This window comes from Musa acuminata, chromosome BXJ2-2, assembly GCF_036884655.1.
Source record: "Musa acuminata AAA Group cultivar baxijiao chromosome BXJ2-2, Cavendish_Baxijiao_AAA, whole genome shotgun sequence".
NCBI lineage: Eukaryota > Viridiplantae > Streptophyta > Magnoliopsida > Zingiberales > Musaceae > Musa > Musa acuminata.
Window position 1 is genome coordinate 35,006,526 of NC_088339.1, and position 15,804 is coordinate 35,022,329.

At 37.8% G+C, this 15,804-nt stretch overlaps 2 protein-coding genes across 4 annotated transcripts; one reads left to right on the forward strand and one right to left on the reverse strand.

Annotated features, from left to right (window-relative positions):
• The first annotated feature begins 901 nt into the window (after nt 1–901).
• On the forward strand, nt 902–10,910 carry LOC135606323 (isocitrate dehydrogenase [NADP]-like). 3 transcript variants are annotated; one of them, XR_010484771.1, is made up of 15 exons: nt 903–1,207; nt 1,412–1,455; nt 1,540–1,649; nt 2,151–2,188; nt 3,085–3,162; nt 7,116–7,169; nt 7,261–7,362; nt 7,469–7,557; nt 7,638–7,741; nt 8,284–8,352; nt 8,441–8,556; nt 9,113–9,147; nt 9,230–9,372; nt 9,535–9,652; nt 10,418–10,449. XR_010484771.1 is itself a non-coding variant. In XM_065097380.1 (15 exons), exons 1-15 carry the CDS (start codon nt 928–930, stop codon nt 10,509–10,511), a joined length of 1,479 nt encoding a protein of 492 aa, XP_064953452.1. In that variant the 5' UTR covers nt 903–927; the 3' UTR covers nt 10,512–10,910. The 3 variants fall into 3 exon arrangements, 2 of the variants coding, with proteins under 2 accessions (XP_064953453.1, XP_064953452.1); XM_065097380.1 differs by having other exon boundaries at nt 9,530–9,652; nt 10,418–10,910; XM_065097381.1 differs by lacking the exon at nt 8,284–8,352 and having other exon boundaries at nt 902–1,207; nt 9,530–9,652; nt 10,418–10,910.
• Nucleotides 10,911–11,272: 362 nt separating this feature from the next.
• Nucleotides 11,273–14,086, reverse strand: LOC135606325 (uncharacterized). Its single transcript, XM_065097382.1, has 3 exons — nt 12,284–14,086; nt 11,855–11,911; nt 11,273–11,768 (listed from the first exon to the last, which is right to left on the reverse strand). The coding sequence occupies exons 1-3, from the start codon at nt 13,302–13,304 to the stop codon at nt 11,728–11,730; spliced, it is 1,119 nt and encodes a 372-aa protein (XP_064953454.1). The 5' UTR covers nt 13,305–14,086; the 3' UTR covers nt 11,273–11,727.
• Between the last annotated feature and the right edge of the window lie 1,718 nt (nt 14,087–15,804).

Below are 15,804 nucleotides of genomic sequence, written 5' to 3' on the forward strand. Positions count from 1 at the left end.
AAATGGAACTATTTTGGGACTGTTTTGCTTGGTTCGGTGAGCGATCGTACTGTAGCACTGCAACTTATTCGAACTCACATTTTTACAAGCAAAATGACTTAAAATCAAACCAAAACATACTGCTAAGCAGTTGTACATGTAGATGAGAACGATGAACGGTTCGTTGAACAGAGTTATTACGGGTACACGATAACCATTCGTGACAGTATGTTAACTCAGACTTTATAAAAGAGACTTATAATATCTATCAACCACCGTAAGTTCTCACGTATTAACGTTCCTCTCTTGCAATATACATTAACATATACACGACACATCATGGCACATTGAAAAATTGTAACTCTCTCGAAGTAAAATAGGCAAAAGGACAAATAATCAATGAAGGATACTCGGCTTATAATCAATGATAACTTATGCTACAAGCATCAAGCACAAAAACTCACGATATCTAAGAGATGTGTTATATTTCAAAAATAATTATCCTTGTCAGAAGCCTCTATGGGTATGTATAGATGTTTTGCCACGTAACAATGCACTCTTAAATGAGGTATTCAGATCATCCGGTCACACTAGGATTGTTAGCATAAAAAAACATTAGCATAGCTTTAGAGCGAGAAAGAGCACTTATGCTACATAAGCACAAAAACTCACAATATCTAAGAAATGTGTTATATTTCACGAATAATTATCCTTGTTAGCAGTCTCTATGGATATAACAGATATTTTGCCACATAACAATGTACTCTTAAATGAAGTATTCAGACGTCAGCAAAAAAGACATTAGCATTGCTTTAGAGCGAGAAAGAGCATTTACAAGACACCATTATCTCATATGAGTATGCAATGTTTCCCTCCTCTGTGTAAATCGTCATTTCCCTTTTTTATTTATTTATTTTAATGTATTTGGGGTTGGGGTCAGGCCATCTTATGAACAAGGGATCCGCCGCGCACTGCGCTCGCCAAATTGTTTTTTTTCTCATGCGGCGGCTCCTCTCCACCGGGGCCATGTCTTCCTCTTCCCCTTATTCGTCGTTCCTACCAGGTAAAAACCCTAGCTCGATCCGCCTCACGCATCAGCGGCGACTCAATGGTGTTCGTTTCTCTTTTCCCACCCGCTTCGTCGTCGTCGGTTCTTCCGTACGCTGCCTTGCCTCCTTCTCACCGGCCGAGCGAATCAAAGTCCACAACCCCATCGTTGAGATGGATGGTGAGCGACATCCCCCTAGCGTGTGTGTGTTTGCTGCTTAATTTTGTTTTTGCTCTCTTGGTTCTTTTCCCGCTTTCAAACGCTTATTCTTCTCTCCTCGGTACGTTCTATCGATATCTTCTTTTTTTTTTTTCAATTCAGAAAAAAAAGAGGTTAAAACCCTACCTATCTGATGTACATTAAAACTTTTTGATGTCTTCTCAGGCGATGAGATGACGAGGGTCATCTGGAGGATGATAAAAGAAAAGGTGTCGATCTTCTCATTCCTCTTATATATCCTGCAAGTCTGGAGTCACTTGGAAATGATTGATTGATTTATTTCCTGACTGCAGCTAATTTTTCCATTTCTCGAATTGGACATCAAGTACTTCGATCTGGGCCTCTTGAATCGTGATGCCACCGACGATCGGGTAACCGTTGAAAGTGCCGAGGCAACTCTCAAGTAACGTACCACGACCTTCTTTATAGTAGCACTTCCGCTTCCTCCTTTCACTTAAATGGTTTATTGTGTTTTCTTATAGTGATAAACTGAATACCAATTTGTGTATAATTAATGTTTGTGCATATAGGAAACTTGCTCTACCATTTTGTACATGCTTGTATCGATTGGTGTATTCAATCTTCCATTTCACCAGATCTATCGAATTATTTCTCAGAAAGATACGTGGGAACACTGTTTGCTTAAACTAGCATCAGCATGAATTCTGCAGTTCAGCGTACTGTTTCAAAACTTAGGGACTCCTTTCAGAAATATACTAACTTGTCAAACTAGTTGGAAACTCCGAGCGTCTGTTTCACTCTTTTGTTGCTAACCCAGTTTTAATTATTCTATTTTTTGATCTTTAGGCATACCAAGCTAATTGATGTTTTGACATTATGTCTGCATCTTTCCCATTTGGATGTTGTTTAACTTTTTCTTGTGATCTTTTTGTGCAACTTGCAGGCACAATGTTGCTGTGAAATGTGCAACAATTACACCTGGTAGATAATTTGATGCTTTTTTTATTGCTTTATAAGAATGAGGTGATATCCAATGATGAGATGATATCCAGGATCATCTGATGTGAAATATTTACATGTTCTGGTTTCATCTTCCTTGTTTCTAGCTTTTAGAAATACTTAGCGTTGGAGGTTATTTGCTAAAATTAAAAAGAAAAAAAAGATCCCTTATGGCTTTTCATCCATTCATTTTTGCAAATGTATATAAGAACAAGTTTTTGATAACTTATTTAGAGCTTGGGAGGTTCTATTGTGCTTCATCTGAAATCAATTAAAAGGGAAAAGCAAAATCAGAAGGTTGTATTGATATTTACCATGTGTAGAAGGACTAGAAAAGGGACATTGGTCTAGATTGCTTACATTTGTTTACAGCTTAGGTTGAGGAGTCTGTGTAGTCATTACACTTGATAGGCGTATGTGTGATTACTAGGAAATTTATAAGTATAGAACTGATGAGCATGGTTTGAAGATGATGATTGTAGTTATAGGTTTGCAAACAACGATATACTACTGTTCTGTGAAATGAAGATTAAAATGCAGGGTTGTAGAGGACTTAAACTGTTTTTCAATCATTAATATAATTTGAGGATAACAAAAGCACTGGGGTGAACACTCATTGCACCATGTAGTCCTTAGTTTGTGCAGCTCCTCTGAAATGTATAAATTGAGGATTATACTCTTTGGTTTTTAAAGGGAATTAAAAAAAAAGAAATGTATAAATTGAGGGTAAGGATGCCTCCACAAAAACCCAACAGGCATGCAGAATTATTTTACTCTTTCTTGTCTAGTGTGGATTTTTTAGCAAGCATTTTTGGCCAACAATGTTTTGGTGTCATTTGTTTTACATGGATTTAATGTGACTCTCATTTGACCTGCAGATGAAGCTAGAGTTAAAGAGTTTAAGCTCAAATCTATGTGGAGAAGCCCAAATGGAACAATAAGGAATATTTTAAATGGTTTGCTTTACAGTGCTTGGTTTTGCTAATTGATATTTTTTTATCATGAATTGCATTCCTCTTCGGCCATATATAAATCCACACAATTATCTTTTATGTCAATTTTACTCCACATGGTCATTCACTTTCAGAAAACAACTTTTATCTTTTATGTTGGATATAATGCTCATCTAGGTTGCTTCTTGGAACTTTTGTTATTGTTAGCATGATTTGTTGCATATGGTTGTCATCTGCATCTGTTTTCTTGTATTTAAGATTTAGGGAATATATGAGGACAATTCCTTAAACATTGTTAAATTTTTTTGGTAGCATGAGATTACAGAGTTCTTCTCAACCAATCAACTTAAGAATCCATTCAAGTTTTAATTGGTCCCGCTACATTTCTCTTATCTTGAGTACACAAGGAGTGCCCTCAAACTTTAACTTAAGTTTTTAGGTACTACTAGTTCAACTTGATCTATTATGGCTAATTTTGACTGATTGAATGATTTAGGATCATCTTGGTTAATGATCCTGGTTCATCTCTAGCTATTTCTTACTTATTTTAATATAAGTATTTGAGTCAATTACAATAATAACAACAACAATAGTAACAAAGCCAAAAGCCTTAACTATTTGGGTTGGCTACATAGATTTTTTGCCGTCATCGAGATTTGTGAAAGGTCATACGTTTAGTTAAGTTTAAAGTACTTAAATCTTTAGTTATAATTTCTATTAGTCGTTTTAGGTTTTCCTCTCTCTCTCCTCGTACCACTAACATTAATCACTTCATATTTTCTGACTTTCATATCTGGAGGTCTCCTAAGCACATGCCAATACCATCTTAAACTATTTTCTCTTATCTTATCCTCTATTAAAGTGATACATAGTCGTTTACGAATAAAAATATTTTTTTTCTTATCTTTCTTAGTAACTCCACATATCCATCTTAACATTTTCATCTTCGCCAGTAATTTAAAAAGCACTAGGCACCAAAAGGCGCCAAGGTCCAAAAATGCCTGAGGCGCTAGGCGCTCTCTCGAGCGAAACGAGGTGCTAAAATATAATTAATAAATATAATTATTTAAATAAAAATATGATATTAAATTTAAAAAATCTTACAAAATCACAATATCACATTAACAAAAAATCTCAAAATTCAACACAATAACAATAATTTCAAATAAATAAAAATTAGTAGTATTAAAATCGAAATAATATATTATTAATCTAATAAATAAAAAAATATTGTTACTAGTATACAGTTAACATTATACTGTTAATATACTGTTAACAGTATACTATCGAGTCAATGGGAGGAGAGGTAGCAACGAGCAACGACAGCGGGAGCAAGAGAGGCGAGCGGCGATAGTGGCAACGAGAGCAATGAGCGGTGATTGTGGCAGCGACAGTGACAACGGAAGCGGGAGCGGCGAGCGACGAGCGACGTGTGACGATAGTGGCAGTGGTAGCAGCGGGAGCGGCGACAGTGGCAGTGGTAGCAGCGAGCAGCGACAGCGACGAGTAGGGTTAGGGTTGGGAAGTCGCGAGAGGCAGGCTGATATCGGTGCTTTAGTTGGTTCGATTGAACCAACTAAAGCACCGGAGACCGAACCAGACTGAAAACGCTGGTTTGGTCGCCTGGTTTAACCCGGGTGCTCGCCCGAAGCGCCCAGTGCCTGGGCTTGGAAATGAAGCGAGGCGCTCGAGCCTTGCCTCGCCACTTGGAAATGAAGCGAGGCGCTCGAGCCTTGCCTCGCCCGAGCACCTAGGCGAGCACCCGAGCGCCTATTGAAATCACTGATCTCGGCAATACGAATTTTTTGTATATGGTTTTTTTAATTTCCCAACACTCAGATCTATAAAACATTGTTGGTCTTACAACTATCTTATAATAATTTTCTTTTAATTTCAAAAGCATCCGATGATCACACAAAATTCTAAATTTGGTTTCAATATCTTAGCATGGTTGGTTACTTCAAGTTTATCTGTAATAGGTTTTTCAACATTTGGTTTTTTAGGGACTTTGTTTTTCTTTTCTTGACTACATTGGTGATTTTCAGAATGACCGGTCCATAGTCATCAAAAGCATTAGGTGCTATGAGGTGCCAAGCTTCCTTATTGCTTGTGGCACCAAGCTCGTGCCTAGGCCCTTGTCCTAATATAACAAGGTAATTTTCTTATAACAATTAAAAAATATTACAAAAAATTGGATCACTACATGAGTTTTTATCACTACATATGCAAAATGATTAATACGAAGACATCAAATTATACACATATGACCATTTATAGAACACTCAATTATGACAATGCTAATGAAACTAGTCTGTGTCTAAATAACAAAACAAACAAATTTTAAACAAACTAGTTTAAGACATCCAATCATCAAATGAGGTAAATGATTAAATGATTTAATCTTTTGTTTTTTTCTCATTCATATAAGCCTGTAACTTCTGCTTTGCTTTCAAAGGACACTTTCCTTTTTGCATGATGATCGATTTTAGATTTTCCATTTCATGTTGTTTTGTCTGAAAATGTTCCACCTTTAGTGGTTTTATCACAAAACATGCAAGTGGCAGCATTAGGGTCTTTTGGATCATCATCTTTAATGGTTCTTGATGATGATTCCTCTAACGTCGCTTTAGTTACCATTGTATCTGATATTTCCATGTTAATTTAGATCATCATGTTTATTGTTTCTTGACGATGATTCCTCTTAACGTACCTTTGGTTACCATTGTATCTGAAATATAGTTTTGATTGCCATGTTAATTTGAATGAGAGGAGAGAGGGAGAGGGATCAAAGAGATGGAACAATGGAGATAGGAGAGAAGAGGGAGGTTGAAGGGGAGAAAGTGATAAGAGGGAAGGGAGGGCAATGAGAATGATAGTTGTGAGCTACAAAGAAAGCAGAGAAGAAAAGAGCATATAGGAGGAGAGAAAGGACAAAAGAAGGAAGATAGGATGGTAACAGCAGGTACGAGCCATAGAGAAAGGAGAAGAAGGAGAGGGAGGGGAAAGAGGAGGGGAGAGAAGAAAAAGAGAATGGTGATGATGTAGGGTGCTGGCCACATGCAAAGGAGAAGGGGAATGGAGAGAAGATAGGATGGTAACAGCAGGTGCAACCCAGCATTCGCAAAGAGAAAGCAGGAATAGATCAAGAAAAGAGGGAGACATACTGGATAAAGAAATGACGTGTGGCTGATGGCTGAAAATCAATGCTAGGGCATAACATGGGCATCAAACGTGGAAAATTATGTTCGGATCAAGGGAAAGGGGGGAAGGGAATTGGGTTTGGATCGAGCCGAGGGATTTGGGTCATTGAGTGCCCTGGTCGTTGGACTTTTTTTTCCTTTTTTTATTGAAGTCTATTTCCTGTTTAGCTCGCTAAGGGAAGTTGAAGTAGGAAAGATATAGTTTAATTAGGGGCTAGAGTTGTTGCAATGCCATGCTATGGTGCTAGTTAACTTCTGACATGGGTCATTAGCTCATACTGCATGCATTATTTAAATAAATCAGAATAATAATTCACATTTGAGACACAAAACAGGATTGTATTGGTAGCTTGGCATATCGCACATGATGCACTTACCTGGGGTCAGCCAGTCTACTACCTGGAGTAGGAATCCTTGCTGTTACAGCCTCATTGCATCCGGAAGTAACTCATTTTACTGTTTTAGTTTCTCTCTGTTGGGTACAAAAGTTGATGGTTAGTAATTGCCAATTGTAGTGCAGCTTTTAAAGTTTTCTCATCCATGGATGGTTGACTAGTAGCTTCCCTGGCATGGCTTTGTTTGTATTCTCCATGTCATGTCTGTTTTCTGTACTTTTGAGTTTGCACCCCTTCTTTTTGGTACTTAGCATTTTGATCTATACGTCTGGTACATATTACCTTATGATTTCCTCTTATGCTTGCTGATCTCTATGTTACTTTTATTAGCTTGAATCAGTCTTGTTCTAATTCACTTCAGGAACTGTTTTTCGTGAGCCTATTCTTTGCTGCAATGTGCCACGCATTGTTGCTGGTAAAAATGAAATTTTACTTGGTGATAAGTTAATTTTTGTGTGTATGTATGTGCGTGTTTGGAGGTCTTTGCTTATGCTGTATACTTTTAGGTTGGAAGAAACCTATATGTATTGGTAGACATGCATTTGGAGATCAGTATCGTGCTACTGACATGATTGTAAAAGGTCCTGGAAAGCTTAAAATGGTTTTTGGTGAGTTCTAATACTGACTATTGCTGATTTGATTAATTTATTGTTTTCTGTTTGACACATATAGTGTCTACTTGGTTGATTAGTTGGTTTTTTTTTGTTAAATTAGTCCCTGCAGATAAAGGTCCACCTGTGGAGCAAGATGTTTATGAGTTTAAAGGCTCTGGTATTGCATTATCTATGTATAATGTAGATGAGGTTTGTCATATATAGTCTTATGTAGGAAATTTTACAGAGATATTCTTTGTTCATCATATAAAATTGGAAACTCTTTTCAGTCCATTCGGGCTTTTGCTGAGTCATCAATGTCCATGGCATTTGCAAAAAAGTGGCCACTTTACTTAAGCACCAAAAATACCATATTGAAGAAATACGATGGCAGGTACTGTTATCTTTTCTGTGCTAGCTTATTTTCTTACTAATCTATTAGTATCATATGTTGTTTTTCATCGGGAGATAACCACAATGTGTATCTTTTTGTCAGCATATACCATGTACAGGTACCCCTGTTTTTTCTTCCTAATATGAAGAGCCAATTGTATCATTTCATTTGTAATTAATCTCTTGCTCTCTCTCTCTCTAAACCCTAAACCCCTTTCTCTCTTTGACTGCAAAGTTTCATTAGAGAATATGCCTGTCAACGAAGTTGTAAAATATAGAAAATTATACAGATTCTTGCTTGCTTTTATTCTCTATTTCTTCGATTTGTTAGTGTCCTTGTTGCAAAGCTCAATGAATAATTGTACCATAATTTAAATTGTCCTTACAAATTGCGAAGCTCAGCTATAGAAAATATGTCTGTCAACAATGTGGAATTTTCATGCTCAGGATGCAATATATATCCAAAAATCTGGTTTTGTCCTTTTAAATTTCAGATCTTTAGGCATCTAAGATATACGGAATGAGACATTTGAAATATTGTAGGTTTAAGGACATTTTTCAGGAGGTTTATGAAGAAAAATGGAAGTCAAAGTTCGAAGAACAATCAATATGGTGGGAACATATGTTCTAAGTGTTTCACCTTTTTTGCTTAAATAAGTCTTAAATTGATGTCTAATAATTGTTGTATTCCTGTTATCAGGTATGAGCATAGGCTGATTGATGACATGGTAGCTTATGCATTGAAAAGCAGTGGTGGTTATGTGTGGGCCTGCAAAAATTATGATGGAGATGTCCAGAGTGATTTCCTCGCCCAAGGTCTTACTTTTGAATTTATGATCTTATTATAACAGTAGTTAATATATTGGTATCAAATTCCTGTATTCCAAATATGTTTTACTTTTCACTTTATTATTTTAACTGAAGAATAGGGGTAGTAGCACGTTATTTTTCATAAGATATTTTTGGAAAATTTATTGAAAATTTTGAACATAACGTTATAGCATTCTGCAGCATATCACCCTAAAACTAAGGTGATTAGTAGGAAATAATTCAACACTTCCTTTATACATTATTTTTCTTGGCTCCACTGTGCGAGACCTTAAACTAATCAATGGAACAATGGCATTGAGTTTCATAACCTTAACAATATCTTGCAAGAGAACACTATGATCTTTATCAATTGAACTTGGGCAAAAATCATAGATGTCCTCGTGATTGTTATTGATTTGAGTTTTTTAGGTTGGGTTGCCCATGATCTGTGTTGTTAAACCTTTTATTGTTTGGCAGTTGGACAGTTTTTTTCCACCTCCCTTTTGCTCAACTTAAATTATTCTCAATAATATGATGTTTTAAGATTTATTTGTTGTTGCAGGATTTGGTTCGTTGGGCTTGATGACGTCTGTATTGGTAATTACCAAAGTTTAATTGCTCTAGTTTCAGTCTCTACTTATCCCATGTATAGGTAACAGTGATTGTAACATACTTATAGTTATCATCTGACGGGAAAACATTAGAAGCTGAAGCAGCACATGGGACTGTGACTCGCCATTTTAGGCTACATCAGAGAGGACAAGAGACTAGCACGAACAGTATTGCATCCATATTTGCATGGACACGTGGTCTTGAGCACAGGTACTTGTAATTTTTCAAAACTCTTGGAACAAAATTTTATGGAAGGCCTGACTTTCTGAAACAGGCATGAAATTTACCTTGAAATTGAGAATATGTGCAATTATTTGTCTTTAGATGTTTTTGGTTAGCTCCCTGGTTGAGGCCAATTTTTCTGCAGGGCAGAGCTTGATAAACATGAAAAACTACAAGACTTTGTCCAGAAGCTCGAGTCCGCATGCATTGAAACAGTGGAGTCTGGTAAAATGACCAAGGATCTTGCACTTCTTATCCATGGTCCAAGGTATGCTCAAGCAAATTTTTGTCCCCTTCCTTTTTTTTGCTTGAATATTATATAGTTTCTTTTAAATATTGAAAATCTGCTTCATCGTGACATCAGTGTAGTTCTAAATTCAAATCCTTGTTTGGTACTTCCAGAAACACTTGGAAAGGTTGAAGAAACTGACTCTTAACTAGGAATTGCAGAAGCATTGTAATTCAATTGAAAAAGAAAAACTAGCATGATGGAACATGTTCCTTAAATGAGAAAAGATCGGGAAAGCACAAAAAGGAAAAGAAATGCAAGGCAGTATACCTTTTAAAACAAACCATAATTGATAGATAAATACTTTTGTTTTGGATATTTAATTTGTAATGGTTTTTCATAATCACGCAAATACAAGAAGACAGTTGACTTTTCCTTCAAGGTTGCTGTTATCCTCATCTTGATTTTCAGAAAGTTTGGTATAAGCTGCACCAAAAATAAGATTTCCACTGTGATTTAATTTGTTATCTTTTACAATTTATCGAGTATTGTGTATTTGCTTAAAGCCGCTTTTTACAATGATGACAAAGTGAACTTTTCACAGCTAAACTTCCATGAACTGGCTTCTTGTTTTACTTGCCTGTTGATGCTGTTGATTGTTCTGAGTAAGATCCATGAAATATGTTTAGTTCATTTAGTATATATGGAGTCTGAGATCTCATATAGGCACATGGTTTTATCTTCTGTGCACGAGTGATTGCTCTTTTCTCAGTTGTGCTTTGTCTTCATTTATTTCTTTTGCAGAGTGTCCAGAGAATTCTACTTGAACACCGAGGAGTTTGTTGATGCTGTTGCTCAGAACCTTGAAGAGAAGATCCAAGTAGCAGCAGTTATTTAAATGCTTTGTTAGTTTTCAAGATGGCTGATGTTTTTTTCTCAAAAAAAAAAAAAAAAAAAAGAGAGAAAAAGAGTTGGCTTTGAAGAGTAAGTCAAAAAGTTACAGCATCCGATGAGCATGAAGGCTATTAATAATGAGGTTTTGTCTATGCAGCAGACGGATATCTGAAAAAAAATAGTTGGTTGTTGCTTTGACAACATATCAGGAATAACAATGGTAAGCCTAGTGTTATTGTCTTTACCGCAGCTTAGTAGTGCTCGAGCCATATGATTTATATGCATATGGAACAATAACAGGATGCAAAATGTTCAAGAAAAATGAATGTTGTAGCTGCAGTGAGTGGCTCAATTATCCCTGTGAAGGTTTTGGTTAATTAAACTTATTAACTTATTACTGTCATTAGTCATCTTAAGGTTATGGAAGTTTGTCAGACCTTTCTTTTGGTCCTTGTTCGATGACTTTATGATGGGTATCACTAATCATGGAATTAATCCTCTACCTCTATTACTTGTACTCCCTATCATTGTGCTTTGCGACTTTTCCTCTAACACTTAGTGACTGAGTATCTTCGCATCATACAAGTCATCTGAACGACGGCATCGAAGCAAAAAACTGACAGCCAAATGTTCTGACTGGCTTAAGAAGCCCTTGAAATCATTTTGATCTTTATCGAAAGCCCCGAAGATCAGCGTCACAATGTTTCATGTCAGATTAGATCTAATTCAAATTTGAAACTGTATGGCTCCGATTCACATAATTTTATTTGTTTATTTATAAACTTTGATTTCAGCTCTAATATTTGTGTCACATGGAATAGTTTTATTTTTTTGTAAAAAAATAAAATACACGCCAGCATGGTACTAAATAGTTACAACATAACTCGAACTTTACTAACTCGAATTTTACAACTATGGACAATGCAAATACGTTCTCAAAAAAAAAATACCAATGCTCTAAAAGGCAAATACCTTCTCAAAAATAAACCACACGATCCGAGAGTAACATGACACACGAAAGCCAGTAACACTCCTCAAAAAAAAAAAAAAAAAAAGGAAAAAAAAATCCTTTTCGGATTAAGTGAAGTGGACGTATTCCATTGTTGAAACGTGTTCCAAATCCTCGGGACATTAAGACGCTTGATGAAAGAACTGGGGAAACCATATCTTGAGAAAATTAAATCCTGAACCAACCATTTGTCACGCGGATCACTCTTTTTCTATAAAGTGGATGACAATATATTCCGGAAAAGTAGGAAACCTGCACAAGCACAAATATTATGTCATGATATATTATTTCTCTAGTTAAATGCCAGATAACAAAGGACTAAAGGTGCAAATGCTAACCTCCTACTAGAGTCGCCAATGAAGGCTTGGGCATGATGCTCGGTTCGGATGAGCTTTCTGCGATGGGTCAAAAACATCGACCTTCAGTCACGAACAGTAATAAAACTCCCAAGTGTAGACATAATCTCAAAAAGTTAAGATTTTATCAAATTCGTTGAATAGCTTATATCCATGGTAAATTGCACAGTGAATATTTGCTTGTCAACATATAAATGCTGATAAAAAGTACCATACTTGTCCAGTATATTTAATAAATTGAAAAATATATCCAACTTGTCTTAATTTACTAATTAATTTGGGCATATTGGACACCATATTCCCACGCCGACATTTAAGTTTGGGCATATTGGTCGTCTGACCATTTAAAGAGTCAATTTTAAAAATTCAATGAAAACAAATTCTGAGAGGGAAGTAACCCTACAATCATACCAGGAGTGGCAGCCGCATAGGCAGAGTCACAGTTGGAAGTAGAGTTATAGTGGTGACATAGGCAGATATCAGCATCCGTCCCTTGGTCGTAGCCGCATACGCCACCTGTGGCCTGGCACGCTCCACAGAACCCCTGGTGGTTAGCCGGCAGCGAGTAGGCCACACGAATCCCATAAGCCCAGGCCCCCGGTCCCGCCGCCCGCAGCGGCGCCAAGCTGTAGGCGCTGCTGTACCCCTCGCACCTCAAGTGGCTCACATTGATGGCCCGGATGGCCCCGAACTCCAAGGCGCAGCACTCCGGCGGGCTCACGACCCCATAGGCGGAAGCGGAGGCGGAACCCCTTGGCCTCCTGCTGCTGGGCCCCTCATCCCAGGCGGGGCACCGGTAGTACTCCTCGCAGCCCATGCCGGAGACGTTGCGGCAGGGCAGGTGCTTCCCCTCTGGCGAGGGGAAGCCCTGGAAGAGTGGCGAATCGGCGCGGCAGCCCAGAAGCATGAAGACGTTGTCAGGGTCGGGCTCTAGGTAGGGCGCCCTCCAGGGCTCCACCACGAAGCCATTGCCTAGGCCACCGGGGGAACGCAATAGGGAGTAGCAGTCGGACATGCCAGGGTCGTGTAGGGTGACGCCGCGGTAGGCGTAGTCGATGTCGAGCACACGGTAGGAGCCGGAGGGGATGTGGAGCATGAGGACGCCGTTGATACAATAGAGGAGGTCTCGGAAACCGGAATGGCCGCAACCGGTCCGGAGGGCGAAGGGGAAGTCCACGGTGATGTTGCCGCAGTAGGAGCGACAATACGTGCTGTGGGGGGCAGCGTTGCTATTGACATTGTTGCCTTCGGAGGACGTTGCTACTGTTACTGGGAGAAGGATGAGGCGGAACCACCACCACGGCCACGTCAACATCAACAACAAAGAGAACATGCGACAAAGAAGTCGGAGGAAATTTGCCATGTCCGAGGACGCAGCTTCTGTGGCGATATGTTTGAGGAGGACGTTGAGTCGGGGCTTCGAGGCGGACATGCAGAAATGTGCAAGCCACCGCCACTGGTCCCTTGTGTCGGTGGTGCCACTGTAAACAAAAATACCGGGCGGAGGAGGGCAAAGGGAACATATTCCTTCCTTGGTACGAGAGGAGCAACTAAAGAAAAAGACACGAATCAGCTCTCCGTCCTTCCTTCCGTTGGGTTCAATTTAAGCTTCTTCCTCCCTTTCGGCACGTGACAAGGAAAAGGGAAAGAGAAAGAGGAGGCAGAGGATGATGTCGTCCTCCCTCCGTACTTTTGAATATAAGAAAGAACGATAAAATGAAAGATGTGAAGGAATCACCTTTGCTCCTCAACTTGTCACATAGTTTCCCAGGTAAACTCCCAACAAATAACCCCCTGTCGGACCAGGAGAAGAACAGAAGCACAATCCAAGGCTGCTTCGGGAGAAATGAAATTCCTCCCAAGAAAATTCGAGATCAGATCAGATCAGAGAAATTTCGACCAATCCGATCGACCCAGCCCCAGAAACAATTAGGAAGGCAGTCCCGGAGAAATTAAGAACGGAAAGAACGTGGGGCCAACGGGAGGAAGGGATTCTCTTGTTGCTAATTTCAAAAAGCTTGTGCTTGGAGGATGAAAACAATAAATAATTTAAAAAAAACCATTCATCTAAGTATTATTAATGGAAGGAGTTCGAAAAAAAGAAGAAGAGTTATCATAAGCAATTGAGTTTTAAAAGGTAAAGTCTCAAAGCAGACACTCAATGCGTTAAAAACAATAATCCATTCCGCAAGATCAGAAAAGAGTAAGACTGTCGTTGAGACTTCAAATGAATCCAACAACGATGATAAAGAGTTGTAAAGACTTCAAATGAAAGCAATGCATTTGTTGAATGCATTGGGGGGTCAAGTGATAAAAATATTATATCTTCCAATACATCATTATGAATCAGATTAGTCTTTTTGATAGCTTTTCTTGATTCTCTCATCTCTTAAACTATCCAGAAACTCCATTCCTTCTATTTTTAATAAATTTAATAAATTCAGTGAGACACATTAAGCTACAATTTGAGTTCCAATAAAAAAATATATTTCATTTTTGCATTTGAATATTTGGCCCCATACATCATCTAGATGTATACATGATATATGCCACGCATGTGTGGACATACATGCACGCATGAAAAAAATGCGGATAGGTTGAATGTTACAATTTCTCTTTGACAAAGGAGAAGCTACGGGTTCGCTTCCCACTATCCACCCATGATGAAATAATGTATTCGGACACGATATGAAATAAAAACTAAAATTAAATTCAAACTAATGATGCTAACTACTATGGAACTACACAAAATATAGTCCCATTCCAAGGGTAGAAGTTGCATCTTGTAAGGCTTCTCTTACTCTATTCCCCATGTCTCAAGCTTCTTTATCCAAGATGAGCCTCAAGTTTAGTTTCAAGATTGTCAAATCCTTCACCATCTTCGTTTCTTCATCTTAACCAATGTGGAAACAAGTGAAAGACTCGAGGGAAGGAATCGACAGATGATTCGCCATATTAGACTTGTCATTAGCATGGATTATGATCCAATTGTCAAATCACATGAAACTTCTCAAACAAAAGCATCCGAAGTGAACACAAAATACAGCTAACACATCAGAAACCAAAAGCTCTAGTCAAGAGCGGGCAGCCAAAAAAAAAAAAAAAAAAACAAAAGATTAATGTTAAACTTGAAAAGAGGAAAGGAAGAGACATTAGGAACGGTAATGGAAGGTTGTGAGGAGACCCAAGCTAAGGAATTATTATCCAATGAAAATTAGATACGTAAGAAAAGATGAGAGCAGGGGAATCGAAGGATTAGATCAAAGAAGAGGTGTAGAAGAGGATTTCTCAGGAAGAGACCGACTGAATGAAGTATCTGAGAAATTAAAGACGGATGGAAGATACTTACGGATAAGAGAAAAGAAGAGATGAAAGAAGGAAATCACAAAGGGAGTTGGGATAATCAGAATGCAATGCATGACGCATTTGAGCTTTGATGGCATAAGAAAGTGTATCCATAAGAATATTTTAGAAGTCAAAAGGTAAAACCAGGATTAACTAATGCCTTAAAACAAAATTAATTTTTACACAAGGATTGTTTATTTGGTATACAATGCAATCTTAAAATGCACCATCAACAAATAACAACAATATCAATAAAAAGTGAATAACCCATAACTCAATCAAGCTAAAAATCATTATCACTGTATACAGTTTACAATTTACTGCCAGGTCAACAACAAAACAATATGGAGCCTCATTGCATTGAAAAGATCCATAGAGAAGTAGCACTGCTATACTAATATTTATATAAACAAAAATAATATTAGTGACAGACTACACTAGTGACAGGCTGTCAACAAAACCAACATTACTATCCATTTAATAATAATTTTTTGACAACCTATCAATTTCTAATAATTTCAAAATCATACCAGAATTTTTAATAACCAAAAAATCCACATAATTATTAAAGATAATACAATCATAGA

Bases quoted from the DNA above. Each gene is read 5' to 3' on its own strand.
- LOC135606323 (XM_065097380.1), top strand. From the start codon at position 928: ATGAACAAGGGATCCGCCGCGCACTGCGCTCGCCAAATTGTTTTTTTT. The intron at 7,558-7,637 runs GTTTGTCATATA...AACTCTTTTCAG, and splicing joins CTATGTATAATGTAGATGAG to TCCATTCGGGCTTTTGCTGA. The intron at 7,742-8,283 runs GTACTGTTATCT...GAAATATTGTAG, and splicing joins TTGAAGAAATACGATGGCAG to GTTTAAGGACATTTTTCAGG.
- LOC135606325 (XM_065097382.1), bottom strand. From the start codon at position 13,304: ATGTCCGCCTCGAAGCCCCGACTCAACGTCCTCCTCAAACATATCGCC. The intron at 11,912-12,283 runs GTATGATTGTAG...GACCCATCGCAG, and splicing joins CTATGCGGCTGCCACTCCTG to AAAGCTCATCCGAACCGAGC. The intron at 11,769-11,854 runs GTTAGCATTTGC...GTGCTTGTGCAG, and splicing joins ATTGGCGACTCTAGTAGGAG to GTTTCCTACTTTTCCGGAAT.